Source organism: Myotis lucifugus, unplaced genomic scaffold (genome assembly GCF_000147115.1).
Source record: "Myotis lucifugus unplaced genomic scaffold, Myoluc2.0 scaffold_11, whole genome shotgun sequence".
NCBI classification, from domain to species: domain Eukaryota; kingdom Metazoa; phylum Chordata; class Mammalia; order Chiroptera; family Vespertilionidae; genus Myotis; species Myotis lucifugus.
The window spans coordinates 11883612-11911378 of record NW_005871059.1 but is presented as its reverse complement, the minus strand read 5'-3'; the positions used below and the strand labels follow the sequence as shown (position 1 = coordinate 11911378).

The window sequence follows — 27767 nt, the reverse complement described above, 5'->3', positions numbered from 1 at the left end:
AAGAATCTTTCAGAAGAAATCTGTAGGCAATCCATGCGAGTGAGATGGGAGAGGAGAGATTTCACTTTCTTTTTGAGCTTCTTGAAAGTTTTGTCTCTGAAGGGTAGTGGAGAATAAAACTAAATTCTAAAACTTTTCTATTTATTTAGGAACAAACTTTGTAAACATTTTTACCACATTTGCTTTATTCAGTAGGTTATAATCTACACTTACCAATATTTTAATTGGTCCAGATGTGTCCAGGGTGAGCTCCCCTCTAGCAGGGACCTATGTCCTTTATACAATCTGTGCAATTTTGTGTGTGCACTTCCTTACTCTCTGGCACAGTAAGGTATTCCAGGCCCTGCCGTTATGTGTTAAATAAATTAAAACATTTATTAAGCTTATGAGTATTTATTTAATTCCAAACTAATGTTGAAGGTTTCGCTGTGCTTATAACACTAAATAAAATGGTCACATTTGTTGCATCCTTCCCACGCCTTTTCATATGTAGTGGCTACTCCTAGAAGGACAGTTTTGGGACTAATGTATGTTTCCTTTTCATTTCAGGTGCAGGAACTCATGGCCAACTAGCTGTTCCCTCTTTAGTCTTTCTCGGTTGCTGTGCATTTAAAGAAAGTCAGGACTCCCACTCTGTTTACTCGATTAGGATAATGCAGTTTAAATTGGAATTTAAGTTGTCCATGTCTGAAAAACAAAGTGACTACAGCCTTCATGTTGACACTGATTCAGGAGCTCACAGTCTTGTGCCACCTTTGAAAACACTTGGGGCTGTGAAGGAAGTGACATTGGATCTCAGGTTTACCCAAGTGCAAAGGACATGAAAACAAACATACAAAGTGTTCCTCTCAAATAGAAACTCCTGAGAGAGTTGAATTAAATCTGACATTTTGTATATTCATGTTTTAATATGAATGAAGCAGATAGATAAATTCCAATTCTCAGATGCAATCTATAAAGTCCATGGTGAGAATTAGACATGAGCCTGGTTCCATTTTGCTGTGGGAGTCATTCAGTTCTGGTGGTCTCCTCTAGGTTCAGGAGGTGATGCTGTGTAATTCTTAGGTCACATACGATGTCAATATTTTACGAATGATATCCCTTCCTGAACATCTTATGAACGCCAGCTTGCTCTGCCTGCAGTGTCTTTTCCCTTTTGCTCCTAGTGTGTGCTTCCACTGTTCAAGTCCTTGTCAGTGCTGGGCACTTCTCAAATGTGCTTTTCTTTTCTATGCTTTAGTCAACGAATGAGAATTGCTCAGAAGAGCTTGTTAAAATGCACATTTCCAGGCCTGGGATTTTGAATGATTATGTCCATGGTGTGTCCTAAGAATCTGCATTATAAAAATTATCCAATGAGATTCAGAGGCAGGGATATGAAATATGAGGAATACTGTACTGCCTGGGTGATGAGGCACCCATGTCCCATCTCAGGGAGTATGCTAAGAGTTTGGGGCTTGTGTGGATTAGGAGTGGGAGGAAGCATATGTAACATTCTGTTAGCTTTTAAACATCTATGTTTTTACTGTTAATTGTTATTAATTAATGGTTAATTGATGTTTTCCTTTTCTTCATTGACAGTATGCCAGGACAATTGGTTTGGTATTGATTTGTATTTTGCTGTACTGGAGTTTTTTTCCTTTCCCTATTCCAATTAGATAGCCAGTTCCTGTGTGATTCCTGGCCTCAGGGCACTTGACGTACTGGCAAAGAAGCTGCTTATAGTCTTGAAACTCGCTGAACAGAGTTTTGATGTGTCCTTGAGAAGAGGGAGGCAAGAGATGACGATGTGATGGCAGTGAAAGATCAGTGGGAAAGTGTCTCCAGCCTGGAGAAGGGCCAGCACCTTGTTGTGGCCCTGCCCCTTGGTGGGAATGGTTTCATGGCCTTCACCCCCTCCCCATCCCTGTCTCTACCCCCCTCCTGGTTAGTGGGAGCCCATCTCAGTAAAGATACCTGGGCCCTGCTTGGCTTCAAGCATGTCATGGAAATGCGCATTCACACGATAATTCAGACTTGCATGGGGAGATGTCTAAGGTGACCCTAACAGACAGAAGCTGAGAGACCCTTCTTCACTGTTTGCCAGACACTGTTTCAGGTGCTGATGATCCTACTGTTTAAACTTTACATTCCAGTGTCAGATTCTGGTGTGACCCTAGGGAATGCCAGGAAACCCCAAATTTGATGAGCTTGAATTTTCTAACGGCCTAGGGGGGTGGAGATTTAAGTTTGTTCAAGAAAATAAAGAAATCCTCTACTTCTTGAATACTTGGGTCTGTGCTAGAAAATTCTTTCCTGCTATAATAGCAATGGGTGTCATATTTTTTGCATGCCTAGACTGTAATAGATGTTTTATCTTATTTTCTCTGATACTCTTAAGAACTCTGCCGAGTTGTTTTCCCAATGTAGGACCCACTCTCGATCTATCCATCTAAATATGTATGACAGGGTTGTATGCAAATTCTCCCAACTAGAGCTGTATTCTTGACCATTATAATTAATTAATAGGATTCCCAATCCTTCCCTAGCTCCTCTTCCTCTGTCGCATCTTACATCTGGTATTTTCTGTCTTTGGCCCTTTTCACTTTTCATACCACTCTCTTCCTGAGTGAGGGCAATCCTTTTCATGGCTCACATATATTTTACATGCAAATAAGAACTCCCTTAGCTTCTGACTGGCGTGTCCAATATGAAATTCACATTCAATATGTTAAAACTGGAGCTCATTTCCCCCGAAACCTATTTCCTCCTCCCATAGTCCTGATTTCAGTGAGGAGGCCCTACATCCATCCAGGCATATAAGTAAAAAATATGGAAGTCATTTTGAATCCTCCCTCTTATTTACATGTCATATATTATGAGTTATTGCCTTAAAATCTCATCTCTTACTTAACATTTCCATTATCTTTGTTTAAAATCTTATTTTTTACTTGAACTATTGCTCAAGCCTTTTAATCGACCTCCCATTTCTAATCTCTGTCCTCCAGATTAGTGTTGCCCAGATCTTTTAAAATGGAAACTCAGTAATTTAATTTCTCATGTTAGAAAACTCCTATGGTCCTGTATTGTTTAACTTACAGTAGAAATCCAATTCGCTTGGTATTGCACACAGATTCTTCATGATCCAGCCCCAGGACAACACTCTAATCCCTCCACCCAATACTCCTCACCATCCCCTTTCCATGTGGTTAGGCTGAGTCCTGGCAGTCACAATCATACTGTTTTAGGTTCCTTGGTTTGCTCATGTTATACCTGCTCCTGCGGTGACCTCCATCTCCTTGTCTACTTAAAGAACACGTCACCATCATTTACTCACCATAAACATTACCTCCTTTCTGACCCTTGTCCCCTATCCTCCAGTATTGACAATTTACTTTTTAAAAAATACCCCATATATATTTCTCTACCCCATATATATTTCTCCTAGCATCTATATTATTTTGATTACATTTAACTGATGACATGTCTACCAGACTTATCTCTTGAGGGCATAGAGTATATGTTATTGCTTTTGAATCCCAAGTGCCTAGCACTGTACTTGGTGTATAGTTAAACTGTCTGTTCACCTCGCTTATTTATTAACTGCACCCTCTTTCACTCTCAGAGTGTCTTGTTCGCCAGATAAGTTATATATGGTTGCCCTCCACATAATACATGGTTAGTAAATGTTTGAATGAATGAGTGAATAAGCCTTAGTTTTCCTTAATTAGCTCTGCATCTGAGCACTTACTATACAATATATGTAGTGAGATTTCTTTTTAAGTTAATGCCTTTTTTACTTAGCTTCACTCCACCTGATTTAATATTACTTCAAGTTATCTTGGGCAACACAGCTCTCAATTGCTTTTTGGACTAGCTGCATGATTTCAGAGTTTGTGGTAGCTTGTCTCATTTTGTATTAATGAGAGACATTTCCTGATGCCAGAATTTCAAAAGCTCAATGAATTAATAAAACCCAGAGAGCCCCGCAATGGAGGCTGATATGCAAAATTAAAGTTGTCACCTAGCCCACACTGCCCTGTTTTAGCCAGTTCAGTACAGGTGGCGCCAATTAGTTTGTTTTGCCCAAAACAAAAATGAATTCCGTTGGCGTCCATGCCCTTTCACTTGCGACCAATAGAAACCCAGCATTCAGGACACCAGGTGTCCTTACTTCCGCCTCGTCCGCCGAGTCTCCAACTTCTGGGCCAGTCCGCCTCGGAGTCCCCTGGGCGCCAGCGGCCGGGAGGCGCGGCCCCGGGGCGCGGGCGCGATGAGCGCGGCGCACAGCGGATCGGTGCGGACGCTGCGGGTGCCGGGCCGCCACGGCTACGCCGCCGAGTTCTCCCCGTACCTGCCCGGCCGCCTGGCCTGCGCCGCCGCGCAGCACTACAGAATCGCGGGTGAGGCCGGGCCCCGCCGCCGGGGCGGGGGCGGGTTCCAGCCGAGCCGGCTCCTCCCGCTCGTCGGGAAGCACTTCCGACAGCGGACGGCGCCGCATCCGAACGCCAGGGGGAGCGGAGGAGCCGATCGGCCCCGCGCCCCACTTTGCCCGGTGTGGGGAGCTGGTGTCAGTTTCCCCCCAGTTACGGTGCGGAAGTAGCTGATGGAAGATGCCTAGTGGCCCGCGTCCTTGTCCTTATTCCTTGAGAGCGCACCGACCCCGCAGCCGTCTGACACCCCATCCCCCAGGCACACGCTGCCCTGGGGAGAGTGTGTTTAGCCCGCGGGGCCCCTCGGACCGGTCGGACCCACCACAGCACTTGGACAACGGCCCGCGGGGTCACCCCAGTGCCTGTTGGTTCCTCCGGTTCCCCGCAGCCAGCATTCGGCCGTCAGCGGGAAACCGGGAAACCGAGCGCCCCTGAGCCGGCGCTCGCAGTCTCCTCGCAGTTCCCATTATGAAATGTATTAAGTTCTGCCCTCACTGCTTGTTGTCTCAGCAGGAATACAGACATTTACTTGCAAGCACTTACTTGGGGTTTAAGTTAATTGTCATGGACTAGATTGAAATGCAGGGTTTCAGTCTTAATTTTTCTTCTCTTAATTCATATCCTAGCTATTATTTACACACTGAAAATCTACGAAACAAGTCCCTACATAATGTCAGCTTCCTGCAGTAGTTTTTGAAAACAATACTGTGATTTCCAAAACTCGGAGGAAATATTTGCTTTCTTATATTTTCACCATTAGCTCTTAGCGCTTGCACATTTAGATTTACAATAATTGCCCATCAGTTAGGCTGAAGACCGATGAGTTTGTGATATTTTAAATTAAAACCTTTACAAAAACTTCAAAGGAGTTAGTATTTAAAAAAAAACACAAACCAGTCAGGTATAAATAAAAGAGTCCCCTCCCCAATTCCTATAACAAATATAACTTAAAATATGCTGGTCCCTTAATAAAAATAATTCATCTTTGGTATATAACATATATTCTGTTCAGCACTTTACCACCAAGTTTGTGGTAAATTCCACCAGCTATTTTGTCTTAAAAACCCATGTTTAATGCATTTGAGATCTATTGGCAAGGCAGTGTGATGGAGCAGGAGCAGAGGCCTGCAGGTCTGTAAGCCAGGGGTTTATCACCTATAAATAGGGATGATGATAATACCCATCTAGGACTTTTGTGTGCTTGGTACCTGCCTGGCCACAGAATCTGAACTCAAATATCTCCTCTGTTAGGCTATCGGGATTCCAAGCATAGGTGAGATGATAAGTTTAATATTTAATGATTGAAGCACAATATAGAAAGACAAATGGAGAACACAAACCCATTATTTTGTAAATATGGTCTCATTAACTTCAGGGAGAAATTCATGGTAGTAAAGTTGGGTACTCGGTGCTTGATCCCTTCTTGACCTAGATGGTCCCTTGGTGGGTTCAACAGCATGACCTCAACTTTTTTTTTTCCTTAGGCTGTGGAACTCTGCTAATATTGGATCAAGATGAATCTGGGCTTAGGATTTTTAGAAGGTAAGATGGTTCTCTAATTATTAACTTATATGTATTCTCTTTTGCTATTAAAGCCTTAATAGAATTTGGTTTTGAATCTTCTTTATCCATACACCTTTTTTAATTTTAAAATCTGCAGTATAAAAGAAACTTCAGCATTTCCATAGTGTAGAACTTATTTTTGCCATTAAGTTTGATTGTCATTTTTCTTCTACAGCTCTTGTCTCTTAGTGTCCATTTAGGAATTATAAAACTAAAAAAAAAAAATGAACTAATTAGTATATTACTGTATGACATTTGTATCTTTGCTCTCTTCTTAATGTTGTTTAGCTTCACTCACTCAGAAGCTAATTACCCATTTTGTAGATATCTTTCCTGTCTTTCCATGCATGTCTTGTCTGTATGTTGGACTCAACACCTCCGTCAGAGCAGTCAAGGTAGAGAAAGGAAAGGAAATGCTGTCAGAAAAATAACTGCCTGCTCATGGCTCATGTGAAAGATTTATGGGAGACATTGAAATTATTGCTCTAAATTAGTATTTTAAAGTGCTTGCTAGTCCCGCCTCTGAACCACAAAAAACAGGGAGCACCCAAGTATGGCAGCATGCCCTCATGTAAATAGTGCTGTATTGCTAGCGGGCTCACCTAATTTTAATATAGCTTTACAGTTTTCTAGCTGTATGAATTAGGCTATTCTTTTAACCTCTCCGAACTTGTTTCTGCATATGACAAGTGCCAGTTGTACTTATTTCTCATTGTTGTGAAGATCCGGTGAGATAATATGTGTTAAAATGTGATAAACTTAAAAAAACTGTAATGTTATTTTTATTTTATATTGAACTGCCTATATAACTAGATGTTTTTGTTGTAATTTTTCCTGGTATAGCTTTGACTGGAACGATGGTTTGTTTGACGTGACCTGGAGTGAGAACAATGAACATGTCCTGGTCACTTGTAGTGGGGATGGCTCGCTGCAGCTCTGGGACACCGCCAAACCCACAGGGCCACTGCAAGTCTACAAGGAGCACACTCAGGAGGTAGGAAGGGAGTCTCCCTGGGCCTATGGTTTTTCTTTGGGTGAAATATATTTGGGGATGCAAACTTGGGGAAATGTCTTCAGGGGATAAGAAGTTTAAGCTTTGGTGTTTGTCCTATAGGTTGTAAGTCACTTATTATTTGATTATTCAGACATAAACTACCTCTTGGCCGAAAGAGCTAGGAAAGAAGAAGAGGTCAGGCTTCTCATTAGTCAGTAGAAATGCCTCCATTAGTAAGCATACCGTGGCATCAGTTCCTCCAGAGAGGCCCGTCACTGTCCTCATGCTGTGGGAATATGCCTGCCATAATCTGCCTTAAGATAGACGTAGGCGGACTTTTCACAAAGACATCGCAAGATTGCCTTTAGGTCTTCAGTAGGATTCCCGAGGATTTTCAGAATATATTGGAGCAAGAGCATCAATTACTGAAGAGATTTTAAATCTAAATCTGGTTCATATTTCTAGATAGTGTGTAGCATAAAAAATAGTTTGATCTTATTAAGTTATATTAAAATACATCTATGTTTTTAATGAACATGATGGTAAAGACATTTTCTTTTGATGTTTTACTTTAAATGTCTAAACATTTTTCTTGAGGTAGCAATAAATCCTTCAAATGAAAACTTGCAAATTTACTTTAAAATTTGTGTCTACACAGGGCCTGGCCCATAGAAGCCTTTATTTAGTAAATGCTTATCAGATGCAATATTAGTCTTCTGTGATAAAAGATTCATTATGAGGATTCCAGACATCATTTTATAGCTATAGCTGTTAAAAATCAGTGTTTCTAAAATTGTGAGTGAAAATTATGAAAAATTATAGTTTTTCTATTTTATTGTGAAGGCTCTTTGAATAAGGGTAGTTATAAATTATTATATTTTCATAGAATCATTGAAAATTAAGGCAACTTTGGTAAAGAAGAACTTTAGTTTCAGGATATTCAATGCAAGAATTTCCACAGAGCAGGATGTCCAAAATGCAGACATTTTTGTGGTACCTTCATGATTTTGCCATATTCTTATACTATATATAATTAATTAAAAAAAAATTTTTTTAATATTTTTTCTTTCAAAAGTTTTTTTTTTCTTTTTATTAAATCTTTGGTGCCGTGTATTGTTTATCTATATAAATTCTAGGGCTGTAACTAATGGGTCATAAAATATCTAATTATGTTAAGTAGGCTATATCACTTAATGTTTTTCTTTAAGTGAGCTTTATGTTATTTCACTCATTCTAAAATAGTTACATTCATGTAACCATAGGATTGATAGCTAATTTAGTATATATATATATATTTATTAAATTGTAACATATGTTAAAATAAACATATAATGAATAAAATAAAGTCTACGTACCAATTAAAATCATCTCATACAGCCAGTGGTGTGTGTACTGCAGAATGGAGCAAAAGTAGGTTTACAGTTGTTTGTATGGAAAACAATGCAATAATCTATATGAAAAAAAGGGTAATATGCTAATTAGACCAGACATCTTCAGGATGTCCTTCCTGACAAAGCTGGGCCCGGGAGAAGCTGCCCACCTGCAGTCCCGGCACCAGCGGCTGCAGCCGGCCAGCAAAGCTGGCCCGGGTCCCGGGTGCCTGTGGCCGGCCAGAGGGAGGGAAGCCCAGGTCCCGGGTTCCTGCGGCCAGTAGGAGGAGGGAAGCCTGGGTCCTGGGTCGTGGCCGAGGCAGAGGTTGTTAAGGGCGATCAGGCAGGCAGGCAGAGGGGTTACGGGTGATCAGTTAGGCAGGCAGGTGAGCGGTTAGGAGCCAGCGGTCCCGGATTGTGAGAGGCATGTCCAACTGCCAGTTTGTGGGATCGCCCGAGGGGTCCCGGATTGGAGAGGGTGCAGGCCAGGCTGAGGGACCTCCTGCCCCCGTGCATGAATTTTGTGCACTGGGCCTTTAGTTAATCAATAATAATAAAACCGTAATATGCTAATTGGACTGGACAGCCAAACGACCTTCCAGACCTTCTGGACGAAGCTGGGGCTGCAAGGGCTGAGGCAAGCCGAGGCAAACCACTGCAGCTGCGAGGGCCGAGCCCCTTGCATGAATTTCGTGCATCAGGCCTCTAGTAATAATAATTTAAGAATAAACTGTGTTTCATGTACTCACAACTGTAAACCTGCTTTGCCCCACCCTGTACATACTACCTTCTGGAAAATACTATTCTAGAATGTTCCTCATGATGGTCTCTCAGTCTTTGCTTCATTTCTGTGAAATTGAATTTCACTGTTTCCATAACTAACCTGACTTTTAGATTGCTGTAATGGTTAGAAACAGCTCTCTTAAGCCCAAATCTATTCTCCAGGCAACCAGCTGTTGCTTCTAATCCCTTTCTGTGAAGTGGTGAGATTAAGTCCAATCTCCCTTTTCCAGGAGAACCCTTGAAAATAGTCATCATGTCCCCTTCAGTCTTCTCTCTTCCAGACTGTGCACTTGTAATTCCTTTAACCTGTCCTCAGATTACATGGTCTCTACATTTGTCACCCTCCTGGTAAACTCCTTTGCATACTCTCTTGTTCTTTAATGTTGCTTTTAATATTCTATGCCTAATTTATCCCATAAATGTGTTGATCAGTGCTGGGCTTTATAAGACTTTGCCAACATAATCTTGAGCCTCTAATTCTAATAATATTACCTAACCTGGCTATATATTTTCTTCAGCCATGTCATAGTGTTGGGTTACTTTTAATCTATTACTAAAGTATCTCAATCTTTGTTATTTGAACTGCTGTTAAACTAGGTTTACATCATCCTCTAATTATGTAACTTGTGTTTTTTAACTGAGGACATACTTTGTTGTTTGTTTGTTTTTTGTCAGACTATTATTCTAGATTGTCCTTCCTCATTTTCTTTTCAAATGCAGTTTTTGAAAATCATTTGTATCAGTTAGGATGCCTTGGCTGTTAGTATAATAAAAAACTGAACAAAAAATGCATGCAATAATCAGAGTTTATTATTTCACATAACCAAGCATATGGAGGTGGAATGGGTCTAGGCTTGGTTAATTCAAAGGTTGACAATGCCATCAAATACTCAAGTTCCTTCTGTCTTTCCACTCTCTTATCCTTAGTGGGTTTCTTTTCTTCTTATTCTCCTTATAGTTCCAACTATTATCTCATCACCCTGTGAGGTCAAAGAGCAAAAAAAGTGAATGTCCCTATCTTGGGACTTTACTAAAGCCTTACAGCAGTACCTTTTCATGTCTTAGTGGCTAGAAGAGCATCACATGCCCAGTTCTAACTCTGTACCACTCCTGCTTTCACCTAAATGAGATTCACCCTTCAGATGAGGAAGGGACAGAGCTTTTCCTGAAGGACAAAGTTGGGGTTGTGTGAACAAGAAGGAACCCTTTGGATGCCAACCATCTCTATGTGCCATAACATTACTTCTTGTTTTTCTCACAATCCTCCTATATAATAAAAGCCTAATATGCTAAGTGTCCCGTTGTCCAGTTGTCCATTCAACCAATCAAAGCATAATATGCTAATGATATGCTAAGGCTGCTCAACCTCTCGCTATGACGTGCACTGACCACCAGGGGGCAGACAGTCAACCGGTCGACCAGTCGCTATCATGTGCACTGATCACCAAGGGGGGCAGATGTTCCGACTGGTAGGTTAGCTTACTGCTGGGGTCCGGCCGATCGGGACTGAGCGAGAAGGGCTGGACATGCCCTGGAGCCCTCCCATGGTCCTTCCCCGGCTGGCCAACCTCCCATGTCCTTCCCCAGCCCCGATCATGCACCAGTGGGGTGCCTTGGCCTGGTCTGCGCCCTCTTGCAATCCGGGACCGCTCAGGGGATGTCGGAGAGCTGGTTTCGGCTCGATTCCTGCAGGCCAGGCCAAGGGACCCCACTGGTGCATGAATTTATGCACTGGGCCTCTAGTTGTTTATAAAACTCAAATTACACCAAGAAGGGTGATGAGTAGAGAATTGTAGGAATCTCATAAAAGTCATCCTCCATGAGGTTGTTAAGAGAAAGAATTTCTCATGATCAACTTAAAACTCATTAAAGAGAAGCACAGCATTTATTCAAAGTTTGTCTCTTATACCAAATATGCAGAGACACTTAAAAGGATTTAAAGTCAAAGGAGAGTTTTGAGGAGCTAATAAAAATTTGTTGAATAAATTAGTAAGTGAATGATCACAGGTGATTCCTATTTTTTCCCACCAATGTGTTCAGAGAAACTTTGTTATACAATTGAATAGCACACAATGGGTCATTTTCTCCTATGGGAGAGAGTTTAGAATGATGAATCTTGGCTCTATAACTTTCCAGCTGGGTGACCTTGGGCAGGTTACTTTCCCTAAACCTAGTTTCTTCATTTGCAAACGAGGATAATAGTTGGTGTTTTAGGTGTGTTGTGAGTGCTTAGAACAGAGCCAGCACTAAATAAATATGAGCTACTATTATTATTTGCTCTTATTATAGTAGGGTTGTAAAGGCATGAAACAAGTTAGGAATCTTCCAGTTGCTCATTTCACCACTCAATGACTGTCTGAAAAATGTCCAACAATCCATTTCCAGATAGTCAGATAAGTAGGTACTGAAGCAAAAAGGAGAAATCCAAGACCTAGATATATTTTAGGCCTTGAGGAATGAAGGTCTTGGTGAAATGAAAGAAAACCTGGACATTATTTCTTTGCATGGCTTCTAAATTTAGCATCAAAGCAGAAATCAAGTTCTTCTCTATGTTAACTGGCAGCCGCAGCGGCCGTTGTGTCTTTTGGGCCCCATAAAATGCCTTTAGCTTAGACTGCTGCTGAATATATAACAGGAGTGGAAGAATAGGAAAATTTTAAAAGGTTCAGCGAGGAGAAAAAAGAGGGTAATTAGGAGTTTTATCTTTGTTTCTCTACTTCATGACTTATAGCACTGTGCTATGGAAAGCGAGTTCAAACTCACTTTAAGTATGTCATAGACAGTGTTTATTTCAATGTCTACTTTTCAGTGTGCTTATTACCTTTCTTAAAAATAGTTAAAATTTGTCTTCACTGTCAAATGGCAAGGCTTATCAATTTGCTGAAAACTTAAAAGATATTTGATCCATTTAAAGTTTTTTTATCATTGCTTATACTAGTAAAATGTATTTTTTAAATAACTATCCAACAAGTAGTATATTGTGGAGAAAATGTATTTAACTATACATTTCATAGTAAAGATGTGCCTTATTTTAAAACAGAGTCAATTATTTACCTCTTTGATAATGATAGTAGCTGACAAGCTTATAATGATAGGTACCCAAAAAAACTATTAATGCAGAATGACAACTCATGCATTTAACACCATTTTGTTCTCTTTAGAAATGTATTTATATTTAAAACTATCCAATAACAGATTTGTCAACCAAAGAGATATCTATCCCTCCTCCCTCCCTCCCTCCCTCCCTCCCTTTTTCCCTTCCTCCCTCTCTCTCTTCATCACCCTGCTTGGTGTAGTTTGATTTTTACTAATAATTGTGAGAAAGACAAGAAATAATGTTGTTGGCACATAGAGATGGTTGGTCAGAAAGTTATGAAAGGCCACTGAGATCCTGTCAAAAGGTTAGAAGATACAACCTGAAGAGGCTCTTACTGACTATGATGGGGCAATTTGAACATCAACAGGAATGACAGCAATGGATTGAAAAACTATACACACACATAGACACACTTATATGTATATTTTCACTTATTAAAAAAACCCCAACTGGTCACCATTGAAGATTACTAGGATAACTGCCTCATTCTGAATATTGATAAATAAAGGTAAGGAATGAAGGCATTTATCCTGCCTTTCCTATATGAATTTAATTGTGGAGTAAACAGTTGATGTGGAAAATTTCTTATAACAGAATTCTAGCTAATAAATGCAGGAGGAATAACATCACCATTTAGTAGCCCCTAAATAAATGACTTTAAGTAAGGGTTATGCATGGATGCTGACACCGTTAATTTAAGACTGATACATCTTCTGAACAATTTTAGGATCACTACAAGTGGATCAACCAGAAATTATATACCTTCTAATACAATAGGAAGCTAAAAAAAAAAAAAAAAAAGATTGAACTGAATCTAATGAAGCCTCTAGATCTAACTTCAATTTAAAGGAAATAGGAAAGGTAGAAGAAAAGTTAAACACCACCATGAGGAAACAATTAGCCAAGTTCAGAATATAAAGATACTACAGGACCATTAACTGTTTCTTCAAGAAATAAATGTCATGGGAATAGGGGGGCAGGCAAAGCAAGGTGGGGAAGAGGACTTTCCTAGGTTAGAAGAGACCTCAGAGATAGCACCTAAATGTAAAATATGGGTTTATCTGGATCCTGATTCAAATTAACTGTAAAAAGACATTTTTAAGACAATTGGGGAAATATGAAAATGGACAGTATTAGGTGATATTAAGGAACTTTTGTTCATCTTGTTTGAAAATGGTTTTGTGCATATATAAAAAAGAAAACCATCCTTATCTTCTGAAGTATTTATGAGTGAAATTGTCTGATGTTAAAATACTCCAGTAGTCAATTAGTCAATAATGGGATAAAACAAGATAGGCAAAATGTCAATAACTATAGAAGGTAAATGACAGATACCCAGGGATTTATTATTCTGTTTTCTTTACTTGTATGCACATTAAAAATGTTCTGTCATGAAAGATTAAAAAATTCATTTCACGTTAAAAGAAGCATGTAGCCCTTTCTACTCAGTAATTAAAAGTCAGTGTTCCTTTCCTTTGTATTGAAACAGATAAGTGTGAACATTCCAGACAGTTTTTCTTTGATGATTTTTAATTAAATAAACCAACTTTAAAAAGGGCACCATTGTACAGTAGATTAAAAATGAGCTCTTTGGGACTTAGTTTCAGTAATAAAATTTGTCCTCCCAAACTGATTTTGATGAGGTTTAGATTTCATAAAGTAGCACAAAATATTGTTCAGTGTCTTTTTCTTTTTGAAATTTTTAAATTAATTTTCTTCACCACTGCCAAGAGCAATTTCATAAGATAGGCCTTTATTTTATTTTATCTTTTTAAAATATATTTTATTGATTTTTTTACAGAGAGGAAGGGAGAGGGATAGAGAGTTAGAAACATCGATGAGAGAGAAACATCGATCAGCTGCCTCCTGCACACCCCCTATTGGGGATATGCCTGCAACCAAGATACATATCCTTGACCGGAATCGAACCTGGGACCCTTCAGTCTGCAGGCCGATGCTCTATCCACTGAGCCAAACCGGTTAGGGCAAGATAGGCCTTTAGAGGACCCTGCTTTTAAAGCATAGCTGCGTATTTCTCTTCCTTTTGGACTTTGACCATTTGCCATGCGCACTGCTTGAATGGTAGAGGAGGGGGCATTGGGAATAGGAAAAAGATGGAAGAGTGGACTATTGGGAGGTGTGTTTTCCATTCAGATTTGTTTCTCTGCCCCTTCATTCATTCCAAAAACTTTAATTAACTCCACTGTCTGCAAAGGCCTATGGGGAAGATGAACCAGTCAGGCAGGGTCCTTACCCTTCTGGAGTCCTTGCCCCTCTGGGGAGAGAGTCCTAAGCTGCTGGTTGTCTAAGTTACAATGTGGTCAGTGCTGTGACTGTGCAGAGTGCTGCAAGAGGGGGGGGGGGTCTTGTCTGGGGCAGAGGACATCGTTGAGTCTGACAGGAGAGTAGGAATTAGCTATTTAGGTGGAGAGGTCAGAGGAACAGGGTTAGCAGCAAAGGAAAGTGTGTGCTGGAAGGGGAAGGATTGAGCCTATGTGCCCAGAGCAGTGAGCATTTTGGCCCTTATGTTAAGATCAGTGGAAAGACATTGAAGATTTAAAATAATTTACTCTGGAATATTTCATGCATATAAAAGTATGTAAAAAATGTATGATGAACACTTGTATATTCATTACTTAGCTGAAGAAATAAAACTTTACCGATACCGTGGAGCCCCTGGTTACTGTCCTTCTATCTCCTTTTTTTTTTTTTATCCTATTCTTTTCCCTCCTTTTTTCCTTCCTCCTTTCTTCCCAGGAGCAACCACTATCCTGAATTTTCTGTTTATGTATTTTTCTTTTAGTTTTACTACATATGTATGAATCCCTAGTCATGTGTAGTTTTGCATGCTTTTATCTTTCAGTAGTAAATAACAGCATGGATAAATCTCAGTATAGAGTGAGGATTGTACATTGCAGGAACTATATAGGATGAAATGACTGAAGGGCTTTGTGCAGGGGAGTCGACATTAAGTGTCTTACAAAGGTAATTTTTTATTCAATGTAGATAACAGATTAGAGGTGAGCAAAAATGAATGGGGAGAACAGTTAGAAGAATGCTATAATCTAGCTGGTAGTTGATGGGTGTAGCCTCTTAAGAGAAATTATATACAAACCCTTAACCATGGCCCTTTGGGTTCTTGTCCCTCCTATTTGACCTTGCTCTTCCTCAGACATGACACACTTGTTTCATGCTTTAGGGTCTTTCCATGTTCTTCTACTGAAAGCGTTTCTTCTCAAATCTGCAGAGTTTTCTCTTTTACTGCACAGAGTTCTTTGCTCAGAGCGGTCTTCCCTGACCACCATTGAGAAGTGACCTCCTGCCCTTGTCATTGTTTTCTAGTCTCCTTACTTGGCTTTGTAATTTTTTAAAAATAAATTTATTTATTTATTTATTTATTTATTTATTTATTTATTATTTATTTATTTATTTATTATTTATTATTGATTGATTGATTGATTGCCTGTTTTCCCCGCTAACATATAACATCCATGAGGGCTGGGACTTCATCTGTCTTGTCTTACATTTTACCCCCCACCCCTCAATTTGTGCCTTGTATATAGTAGGTGCTTAATAAATACTTGTTGAATAGATTAGTGAGTTGACTTAAGGTTGGGATAATGGACCTTATCCCAAACATCCTTATGGCTATAAACTTTTTCCAGTGCTTGAGGTTAATGCAAAACCCCTGTTCTTACTAGACATTTCAACTTGACTCTTGCTGTCACCTCAAACTCAGTGCATCTAAAATTACACCTTATCTTCCTTCCTCCAGTCTTCCAGTTTGTTAAAGCCACCATCACTGACAGTCCCCAGGCACAAAACCTTGGCATTATGCAGCGTTCACTAGTCCTAATATCTTGGTGCTTTCTGTGCCCATATATATCTTCGGAGGAGTTTCTGGTCAGTGTTTGCACCTCTGCTTCCTGCTATTAACATTGTAGCCAGCCCTCAAGGCCCTGCTTGAATCCTTCTCTTCTGGGCATCAAGCTGAAGTTTCCACCCCAGCACTTTTATACTTATGTCTATAGTTCTTTTTTTTTTAAACACAGTATCCTGACTTGTACTGCTAGTTACTTCCCCATGTCCTAATACTTTAAACACAGTAAAGTATTGGTTACTGGTTACTGGTTACTGATTGAGTCACCTTTCTTTCCTTCATTAATCCATTTTTAACCTCATCATGTGTGCCTGTCCTTAGTGTTATCCAGAGCCCTAATGCTTGTCATGTTGTGTGACAGATAAGACAGCTGGCAGGATACTGCCATCAGCATAGTTTTCTTACCTCCAGCTTTTGATCTCATTAGGGCTGGGTTCTCTCTGAGCCTGTGGAGGCTCTTGCAGTTTTAAAAGGTGAGGGGTCATAGGGTTTCAAATCCTGCATCAGGCTGGAAATGGATAGAGGCAGTGGAGTGTGAGCTCATGATGTTAGTCTTTAGCTGTATTCAGTTATCTTTTAAAATAAAATCAATAGCTCTTTATACCTACTTAAAGCAGAGTTACAGATTGTGAAGATAATTTGGCTGGTTTAATTATTTTAATTCACATTTATTGAGTTATATTGCAATGAGCATAGATGTATAAGATGTACATCTTAAGATTTTACTTAGAGGGGTATTTCAAAATCTAGCAGGTATGGCAGTTATTTAACATGGATATTAGTAAAATATGGTAAATGCTGAATCAGAAGTAGGTGCTGTTGGAATGTACAGAAGGAAGTTTTATTGGAACACAGCCATGCCCGTTCATTAAATATTATCTATGGCTACTTTTGTGCTCTACTAGACTGAGTTTAGTAGTTTTGACAGAGAGCAAATGGTCCACAAAGCCTATAATATTTACTTGGCCCTTGACAGAAGATGTTTGTTGAGCCCTGGACTAGAAGATAAAATCAAACTCTTCAGCTCTCAAAATCTTCAGTGATTGCTTCCAAACCTGCCTTTTCCACCCATAATTAACAGATGACTGTAGCAGTCTTTGGTTTCCTCTGCCCCTTCTATATGCTTTATGAGCTGCTCTCTGTTACTGGATTGTGGTTTCTGTAGTGTTACAATTGCTCTTTCCTCTTTTGCATGGATGTGGGCAGCAGCAGGGCCAGGACTAGGGCAAGCTGGATGAGGCACTCACCTTGAGTACATAATTTAAGGGAGCCAAAAAAAACTTAGTAGTCAAAATAAATAATGTCTTAGTGCAGTAATTAAAAAAATAAAAATTAATGCAAAAATCTATGATTAACAAAACATCAGTTCTAAATAAAAATAGATCAGAATTACTAATTTTTTGGTTTTACTCAGGCTCTAACATGGCTCAGTTTAGCACTAGGCAGCTGAGCACAGGTAACCCATACTTAAACCACTACAAACCCCAGACACTCATACTTCTTACATAAATATGGTAGTTAGAGTTTTTAGGTTTAAAATAACCTGTTGATCACATTTAATGACATACACTCAGATCCATGTTGGGACTACTTTTATAAAGTAAATTATGCGAGTATTCTGTTAAATTTTGCTTATAGTAGTGATCTGTACATAATCCTGTATAATAAAAGTCTAATATGCTAAGTGTCTGGTTGTCCAGTCGTCCATTCAACCAATCAAATATAATATGCTAATGATATGCTAAGGCAACTCAACTGCTTGCTATGATGTGCAATGACCACCAGGGGGCAGACAGTTGACCGGTCAACCAGTCGCTATGACATACACTGACCACCAGGGGGCAAATAGTCGACTGGTCAACCAGTCACTATGATGTGCACTGACTACCAGGGGGCAGACGCTCCAACTGGTAGGTTAGATTGCTGCTGGGGTCTGGCTGATCAGGACTGAGCGAGACAGGACGGACACTCCCTGGAGCTCTCCCACAGTCCCTACCCATCTGGCCAACCTCCCGCATCCCTCCCTGGCGCCGATCATGCACAGGTGGGGTCCCTCAGCCTGTCCTGCGCCCTCTCTCAATCTAGGTCCCCTCGGGGGATGTCGGAGAGCCAGTTTCGGCCTGATCCCGCAGGCCAGGCTGAGGGACCCTACTGGTGCACGTATTCGTGCACCAGGCCTCTAGTCTATTGTATAAAATGACATTGAAAATTTTTCCAAATAGTTTATTTGAAATGGTTCACTGAGGGCAGTGAAGCATAGATTAGAATAGCAGCATTGGATAACTAAAGCTGTTTACCAAGAGATCTGAAAGGATCACCTGGTTCCTATAAGCTTTTTCTAAGAAAGGCCAGCTAGTGATAGTAATTGAATTTTAATGTTTTCTGATAAACATTGACCCAGCAAGCTTTTTAAGATGGCTTTCTGATCTACTTTGACATTTCCTCAGGGTGCTGCAAACCGTGACTTGTTGGTAGGTTTAAAAATATGTATAATTTGTTTTAGTGAAGGAGATTTGGAAATATTCTGTAGAATTTTATTAAAGTAGAATCTGTAAGGAGTGGACAAGGCAACTTTCCATTTCTCAGACACCATGTTAAGATTTGTAGACTTGATGTTTCAACAAAGTAAATTAGTTGTTCTAGCTGGCTATCACTGTTATAAGGAGATAAAATATAATATTGAACTTGATGCTCTTTTGCTTTCTAAATAACACTTTTAAATGTTTATAGGTATATAGTGTTGATTGGAGCCAAACCAGAGGTGAACACCTTGTGGTATCTGGTTCATGGGATCAAACCATCAAATTGGTATGTTGACATTGCTGTATTTAAAAACAAATATTCCTTTCCCCAAAGCTTCCACTGCTTTTTTTCTATTCTAGAATATTTTTTATGTAGCTTTTAAATTAGGCACCTAATTTTATTTTCAAAAAAAAATGTATGAAAGCATTTATTAGAATTTAATATTTTCTAATCTTTTGGCTGTAAACTAATAACCAGCTCAGCATTGATTATTTTGGCCCCTTAAATGCCATCTTGATTTATGTAAAAATAGATTTTAAAAAAGTCCTTGAGACACATATGTATATCATGTGTGTATATGTATATATATAAATTTTATATATTATATATGTGAAAGCATACATTTGAATTTACCTGTTAAGTAATTGATCTGTTCATTTATTTGTAGTGGGATCCAAATGTTGGCAAGTCTTTATGCACCTTTAGAGGCCATGAAAGTGTCATTTATAGCACAATCTGGTCTCCCCACATCCCTGGTTGCTTTGCTTCAGCCTCAGGTAAATAATTCCATATTTACCAAAAGTCTTACTTGTAGTGAATGGTGGTTTTGCTTTCCCCAATAGGTGGCGCTGTGTACCTTAGATTCCGAGGAAATAACACACCAAAAAACCCAATTCTTTGTGCTCTTTAGACTGTTTCATTCTTTCCCAACCTGGATTACTTTTTGATGATTCTAACCATTTGACTTACATATTTCTTTTTGATGAGGTAAGAGGTGTAGGACAAAGCATTTGGGGGCTTGGGCATCAGTCTCTCTTTGATGTTTACCCTCCTTTTAGGGGTATTCTCTGTAATTCATTGCCACTAAGCCATATAGCAAGGATAAGTTTTGGTATGATCTTTTTTTTGACAGTTGCTTTGCTTTTGATTGATGTTAGCAATTTTAAGGTAAAGTAGATACTTATATTTATGTCTCTATTTTTTTATAGAGAAAATTTATTTTGTCAACCGTAATAATTACACTTTGTACTATTTGCATAAAGATTTACAAATGTGATTTGTGGGCCAATCATAAATCATGTAAAATCTGAACAGTCTAACTTATGAGTTGTAGAGACACATTGCCCAGGTTCTCTGCAGTGCCATTACAGCAGCGCAGTCCAGCTGCCTAATGGTGGTTTAAACAGCTGTCGGGTCTTCACTCATTTCTAGCTGCTCTGGAGCTCCTTTCCCGGGGCCACTTGCCTCATTCTCCTCACACCCCTTCAATCTGCCCTCACCGCTCTTGTACTTTCTTCCCACCAGTCTAGCCTCTCTCTTGTGCTCTCCTGATTTTACATGAACAAGTTCAGTGTCAGGGTCCTCCAGAGGGTGACAGGGGAAGAGCAACCCCTTCTGCCTGTGGTTAGAGAGAGAATTGTTCTCCACAGAGAGGAAGCAGTGCATTGAAAGGCATTTGGAGTTAGAGTTCATGTGGTTAAGAATATGGAATACCAGTTCTTAGTGATATCGTAGTATCTGCTACACCAAGACTTTTACTAGTGTGAATTAGATAGAACGCACTATTAATGAACAAATACAGTTTCTCTTAGGCAGATTACAACTGGTTATAAATCTTTCAAAAGTAGGAACTAGTCTAGCCGTTTTCACTAGCCCCTGAGCTGCTTTGCATAAATGGTTTTATCTTTGGTTTGTTTATCAAAACAAAGGTTGCTAAGTTGGAGTAACAGTTATAAGAATATGTAACATGTGCTAATTAATCATAAATATTGTGGTGATTGACTAAGTAAGATCATCACTTTTTATTTTTTACTTTTATAACTTTCAAAAAATAAATTCATAAAGAAAAAAGTGGTATTCCAGATAATTCCTATTCCAACCATGTACCTACAGTGAGGAAATTCAAACAACACAGAAACATGCCAAATAAAAAGAAAAGCCTCCCCTCCCCCTCCCCTTTATTTAACCATTATTAACATTTTCTTGTGTTTCTCCATAAAAATTCTTTTGCTCACTCCAGAATATATGGTACAAAAGATTTAAAATATTTGTGGGGAATATTCTTGAGGAAAAAGTCAGATACTTTCAAAGGCTGAATTTGCTTAATGATGTTAAGTTTTATATGCTTAAAATATTTGTTGTTGTTGAAATTGCATAGGAAAATAACTTTGTGACTATGAGTCAGGAATTCTCCTGTCCCAGATTCCCAAATTCTTTTTCCCCATTGAAAACATTGTTTTTAGAAAACAGTTTTTGATTGTGGAGATTTCTTAGTAATCTTAATACAGTATAATAGCTGAATTGAGTAAATCATACCACCATTCAGAAAGAGTTTTTGGACCATAGTTTTGATAAACTTGATGGAAAAGAATATCTATCAATTATATATTGTGAATTATATATACATTTATATTATATACTTAAATGTATTAAAATAACTTTAACGTAGAGAAAGAGGTACATCAAGGCTTTGGGGATGGGAAGAAGAATATATTTTTTCTTGTCACATTTCCTTTTCCAAGCTTAAATTTCTTCTTTCATCTTTTATCTTTCTGTTGTGTAGTTAGTCATAAGGCCAGTTGTGTATTAAGTAAATGATAGCAATACTGATACATTTAATTTGAATTAACTCTTTAGCCTACATATATAACTTGAGTTAATCATCTTTTGAGTTAATCATTTATTGTAAATGCTAATGAGTTTCATGATTATAGTGAATCACATCTGTAAGATGACCACAGTTCAGTGTAATAGTTATATGTAATTTTTATAATTTTACTATTAGTGAAAAGCTCTAACACAATTAAATTAAAATTTTAATGAAGATGTGAATCAAATTTACGTTAACATCATTTTCTTAGAGAAGGCATGCCCTTTAGCCTTATATCCTACAGTTCCAAAGGAGACATTTCAAACCCTGAATGGAATTAATGGTATAGAATAGATCTGTGGTTCTCAACCTTCCTAATGCCGCGACCCTTTAATACAGTTCCTCATGTTGTGGTGACCCCCAACCATAAAATTATTTTCGTTGCTACTTCATAACTGTAATTTTGCTACTGTTATGAATCGTAATGTAAATATCTGATATGCAGGATGTATTTTCATTGTTACAAATTAAACATAATTAAAGCATAGTGATTAATCACAAAAACAATATGTAATTATATATGTGTTTTCCGATGGTCTTAGGCGACCCCAGTGAAAGGGTCGTTCGACCCCCAAAGGGGTGCGACCCACAGGTTGAGAACCGCTGGAATAGACCCACTTTCAATGAACTGAAACATGCTTCAAGGGTAAAACAATGAAGACATGTCTGCTGGGAGCTCTGATTGTCATTATTCATAATAAACTAGAATTAATAATGAGTGCAATTTTACATATTTGGAAAAGTGTAAGTAAAACTCCCTGAACTACTAACATATTTTTTAAAAATCCCTTTATCTTATTATTGTATATAATTTTGTTAATTTATATTATTATTTAAGTTCTAAAATTGTCTCCATTTTATTTTAATCGTTCTTCTTTTTATGCCCACGACCAAATGCAAAATCTGACAGTGACAAAATCATGAACTAACACAGCTGCATTTATTTAAATGTCAGGTAGAATTGTGTATATTAGCCCTTTATTTGAACTGAGTCACACACACCACTTGTTTCATTGGCCTTTTGTGTAGCATAGTATACGTAATATTGACTCCGGATATTACATATAGAGTGTTCAGTGTGAGACTGAATAGCAGAAAGAGATTAGTTATATGTAGAATATTAGCAGTATAATCATAAAACTTAACATTTAAGACTATCTGTATGTTGTAAATAGATAGTGTATAAGTCTTTTATCAACAGTGTTCATTAGCTTTAGTAGAAAAAAAGACCATCTGTTTAATGACATTATTTGCATGTGTTATAATTAGAAATGAATATAAATAGTGGTCATATTAACCAGGACTTGTTTTGTTGAAATTGAAAAAAAATTCTGACCCAAACTAGTAAAGGAATAAGATAATTTATTTGCTCACATAGTTTTAAAGTCCAGAATTAGAACTGGCTTTATAGAGACATGACTGAATATGGGATTCGAAGGATGTTCTTGTCCTCATTTTTGTTCTGTCATCTGCTCAGTTGATTTCAGTATCAGGTACCACGTGATAGCAAAATGGCAGTAGTTTTAACCCCCACATCCTTTTTGGTTTCTGCACAGTAGGAAAAGGTGAGAGGTTCTCAGACATCTAGGAAAGTTTCGTTTCTCTCATTGGCTCTGAAGGGTCTCTGTGGTTGGAGAGGGGAGTGTAATGTGTTAGTTGGCTTCTTTCCCGCTTAGTTCCTGCAGTTGGGAATGGGAAATGGGAGAGAGTGGTGCCCAAACTACATACACTGAGAATGGAAAGACTTGAATCCTGATTAGGTGGAAGTAGATGGATACATTCTAGGGGGCCAACTGTCACTAAAATGCTACTTATTCAAGGCTTAAAATAGATCTGAGGGGTTTTGATGAAAATCAAGCACTAGACCTGTGTGCTATGAAATATGTTCCTTTAAAAAATTTACTCAAAGATTTAGTAACCTTTGAAGTTGTATGTAAATCTACTAGTAGAACTAAATTTATTATTAGGTAAATTAAGACAGGCCAAAAAGGGGGATTTGTTAGAGATTTAGATCTAGATTTACCTTCCATAGCAGAGTTCTCTAAGGATGTTGCATTTTGTCTAGTTCATGGTAGTTGTATTAGTACAGAATTTATATTTCTAAATTATATGAGCTAGAAGGGAAGAATATTTGAGCTTGTTGTGGAAAAAGGATTAATGTGAAGTAAACTTTCTTGTGAACCATGAAAACTAAGTTACTGCTCTTACAGACACCATATAATTGCATAAATGATAGCCATGTGTGAATGTGTTGGGTCTAGTAGTTAAGAAAACCTCATTCTACTCTAAGAAAAAGTCATATGATATCTGATAGGCATCTGGTATTTAAATTAAATTAAATTATTTGGGCCTAAACAGTTCACTTCACTCTTTCAAACTCAACATTTACACTCATTCTTTCTACCCAACTTCCTTTTATCTGCTGCAATTTGAAATTTAGACGTAATAGCAGCCAGTGCTTCCTATTCCGCACTGTGCACTTTCATTCATTGGTTCTTCTGTCAGTGGCAGATCTGCAACTGATAAGAGAAGCTGGTAATTCAGGTGGGTCCATGGCACCATTACAGGGCCCTGATAAATGTTCAGCTGACAATGAAAGGAAGGCCAGTTTTTTGGAAAATATGATTTGAGAACAGCAAATACAGGTGTCCTGGCGGCTCAAAGAGTTGAGCAAGTCTTTGCGCCATTTGGCCAGAAAGTCTCTATCCTACCTGGCAAACCAACGGATGAGGATGAAGTACCAAATGTGTGCAGCAGGAGCGACTGTCAAGGAAGTGAATTCTTAGCTCCTGCAGAGCAATTCTCACTTTTTGGTGCCCTTTAAATTAACTGCAAGAGGGGATAGGCCATGGCACTTAAAAAAAGAAAATGTTGTTTGGAAATGATAGTGAGGAACCAAAATATTGTCCTAGAGAAGTTTAGAATAACCAACTACCCAGCCTTTGTTGTTGTTTTGTTTGGTCTTTATTGGAGTAGTAGAGTCCCGGTGCATGAAATTCGTGCATGGGGGCGGTGGGGGTACCTCAGCCTGGCCTGCACCCTCTCGAAATCTGGGACCCCTCTGGGGATGTCCGAGGGGGATCGGGCCTAAACCGGCAGTTAGACATCCCTCTCACAATCTGGGACTGCTCACCCCTAACTGCTTTCCTGCCTGCCTGCTCGCCCTTAGTCACTCGCCTGCCTGCCTGCTCAGTGCGTGTCATAGCGACTGGGTTCTGGTCGTTCTGCTGTAATGGTCACTTAGGCCTTTATAAATATAGACTAGAGGCCTGGTGCACAAAATTCGTGCATGGGGGGGGGGTGTCCCTCAACCTGGCCTGCACCCTCTCCAATCTGGGACCCCTTGGGGGATGACTGACTGCTGGTTTAGGCCTGATTCCCATGGGATCTGGCCTAAACTGGCCGTCGGACATCCCTCTCACAATCCGGGACTGCTGGCTCCTAACCACTCACCTGCCTGCCTGCCTGATCACCCCTAACCGCTCCCCTGCCTGCCTGATCACCCCTAACTGCTCCCCTACCGGCCTGATTGACACCTAACTGCTCCCCTGCCGGCCCGATCACCCCCAACTGCCCTCCCCTGCCGGCCATCTTGTGACAACGTGGGGGCAGCCATGTTATGACGACGTGGGGCGGCCATATTGTGATGATGTGGAGGCAGCCATCTTGTGACGACATGGGGGTGGCCATCTTGTGATGCGAGGGCATGAGGGTCAATTTGCATATTACCTTTTTATTATATAGGATAATACACACATAGAACAGTGCAGAATCTTAAGTGTACAAGACAATGGATTTTTACAATGAACACATCTGTGTACCAGCAACCAGATCAAGAAACAGAATGTTTCCAGAGGCCCTCCTCATATCTTCCAGTCATTACTGCCCCCGCACCCCAGGGTGACCACTGTGCTGCCTTCTAATAGCATAGATTAACATTGCCTTTTGTGTCTGGTTTCTTTTGCTCAACATTCTTTGTGGGATTCATCCATATTGTTGCTAGAATAACAGTTATTTCTTAATCTCCTAGTCAACATTCATTATAATATTTTGTCATCTTAAATCATTCATACCCATATAATGTAATTTTTAGGGTGAACACAAGCTCTCTGAACTTTAAGCAATGCTTAATAGTTATAGCAGACTTTATAGTTTCAGCCCTAATATAAGATAAATTTTTGAATTTCTATGTTTTAGTGGAAGCCTCGTGCAGAATCCAGTGTTTTTGTCTATGACTAGGCTTTTAGCGACTGAAGCTCCAAGTGAACTTCATCACTCCCTCCAAGATGATTAGGGATCTCCTTTGCCTACAGGCCTTGCTTGGACCTGTCTGGTCAGCTTCTCCTATCAGTTGCAGACCTGCAACCTCTACATTTCATTACTACCAACAAATTAATACTTATATTTCTTAAGCAACATCCAAGGAAATCAGGAAAAAAATTATCTAAAATAGCTAAATTTAGCTAAATGATCTGATTAAGAATCTGAAATATAGGAACATATATGTAGGTAAGTAAAGAATAATTTAAAGATTTAGCACTTCTATATGCCATTTATTAAAATATCTACTCTGTGCTAGCAGTCATGATAGGTGCTTTGCAGAAACTTTTATTACACTAAATTCTTGTACAACCCTTCATGTAAGCATTGTTTCTTTTTTAGCAATGAGGAATCATTCTCAGAGATATCATAGAACTTGTGCAGGGTCGCACAACCACTAATGGAATTCAAGACCTTGACTGCCACCGCCCCATAGACCACAATCTTATCATCAGTATGAACTAGCTTTCTCTCATGATCAGTAATTGTAATTTACTTTTGATGTAGCTATATATATTTATTTATCCTGGGATTTATTCATCTGGGCATTTTGTTGTTTTCTCATAGTTTACAAAAATTCAAGGTAAACAGCACATAAAACATTTAATCAGGGGTGACTTTGTGCAGCTAAGCAATGTAAACCAGTTTTGTAATAATGCAAAGTATAATTCTTAAAATTTTTCAACTTGTTTTTTTCCAAGGAGAAAAAATCTCTCTGGATGGCTGATTAAAATGTGGCAAACATAAAAACTAAGATTTAAAAATTCTCCATTTTGGCTTGGTAGACTTTGCCTACATTTAATAGTAAAATTGTTACTGTTTTGTTTCCTATAGCATGTGCTGATACAGGGCACTAACTTTATTTATTAGAAGCAAGGATTTTTGGGCTCTTTTCCTGAAGAAAAAAAGCACAGATGTGTGTTTGGTCAGCACTGTGCTTTTCTCAGTGTGAGATTCAGATTCTTCCAATTTGAATACATCTAAAAAACATTGTCATGGAGTATTATTTGTTTGAGTTCATCAGTTTTAGTAGGTCTTATAGTGCATTATTATAGTTAAAAACAATATGTGTATTTATGTGATAAACACATGGCAGTATCCCGTCAGTGAAAGCAGTGTGTTTCCCATGAGTTACCATCATGAATACATGTCACTGAGCATGCAGGTTGTGTGATGCACAGTGATCAAGTCTTCCTCTTTCACCAGGTGATCAGACCCTGAGGATTTGGGACGTGAAGGCAGCAGGAGTCAGAATTGTGGTTCCAGCACATCAGGCAGAAGTTTTGAGTTGCGACTGGTGTAAATACAATGAGGTACTCTGTCTGGCCCTATTCTGATCTGCCCAGCTCTTCCTAATGGTGAAATGTTCTAGATTTTATTTTGTCTTTGTTTATGTGGATTTGATAGTGTTTATGAACCATTAAGTTAAATTTAGTCCCTTTCACTTCTAATTGACGATTGTGAGTGACCTGCATTAGCATTAATTGGATTTAAGTGCACATAAAACAGGCAGAATAAGAAACAGAAATTCTCAAAGTTCAACAGTGCAGCCTTACTTGTTTGTTTCGGAAACTGCTTTACAATTTATGTGATTTTTTTTTTCTTTATTGCTCTTAACCCTGCCAATTTGTGTCAACTTTTGCTTTCCATCCTTGTTCATTTTGCTACTCAGGCTGCTGAACTATTTGTAGGGTGGAATTTAACATTCCATCAGTTTTTAATATTTTCTGTTTTATCTTACCTTATAAGCCTAACCAAGTTTCATGCTTCTTAAGATAGCAGTGTCCAGTTGTAACTTCTTGTAACACTTCAGTTAACCACAGAAACATATGAATTAGAAATAGCAATGAATCAAATATGTGCTGACATATATATATTTATATACCTGAAGTGGTCTGCTGCTGTGACAAAGAAGTAAAACATCTGCCTTATTTTCCCCTGTGTTAAATTAATGAA

General features: G+C 38.9%; 1 protein-coding gene across 2 annotated transcripts in view; it reads left to right on the top strand.

Annotated features, from left to right (window-relative positions):
* The first annotated feature begins 4157 nt into the window (after window positions 1-4157).
* PEX7 (peroxisomal biogenesis factor 7) overlaps window positions 4158-27767 on the top strand; it is a 62250-nt gene continuing 38640 nt past the window's right edge. The window contains exons 1-6 of one of the 2 annotated variants that reach the window (XM_006084427.3): window positions 4158-4382; window positions 5897-5954; window positions 6819-6969; window positions 18830-18907; window positions 19290-19398; window positions 27018-27124. In XM_006084427.3, the coding sequence (XP_006084489.1) occupies window positions 4253-4382; window positions 5897-5954; window positions 6819-6969; window positions 18830-18907; window positions 19290-19398; window positions 27018-27124 (633 nt within the window). In that variant the 5' untranslated portion in view covers window positions 4158-4252. The remainder of the gene's footprint in view (window positions 4383-5896; window positions 5955-6818; window positions 6970-18829; window positions 18908-19289; window positions 19399-27017; window positions 27125-27767) is intronic. The other variant, XM_006084428.3, reaches the window with a different exon arrangement.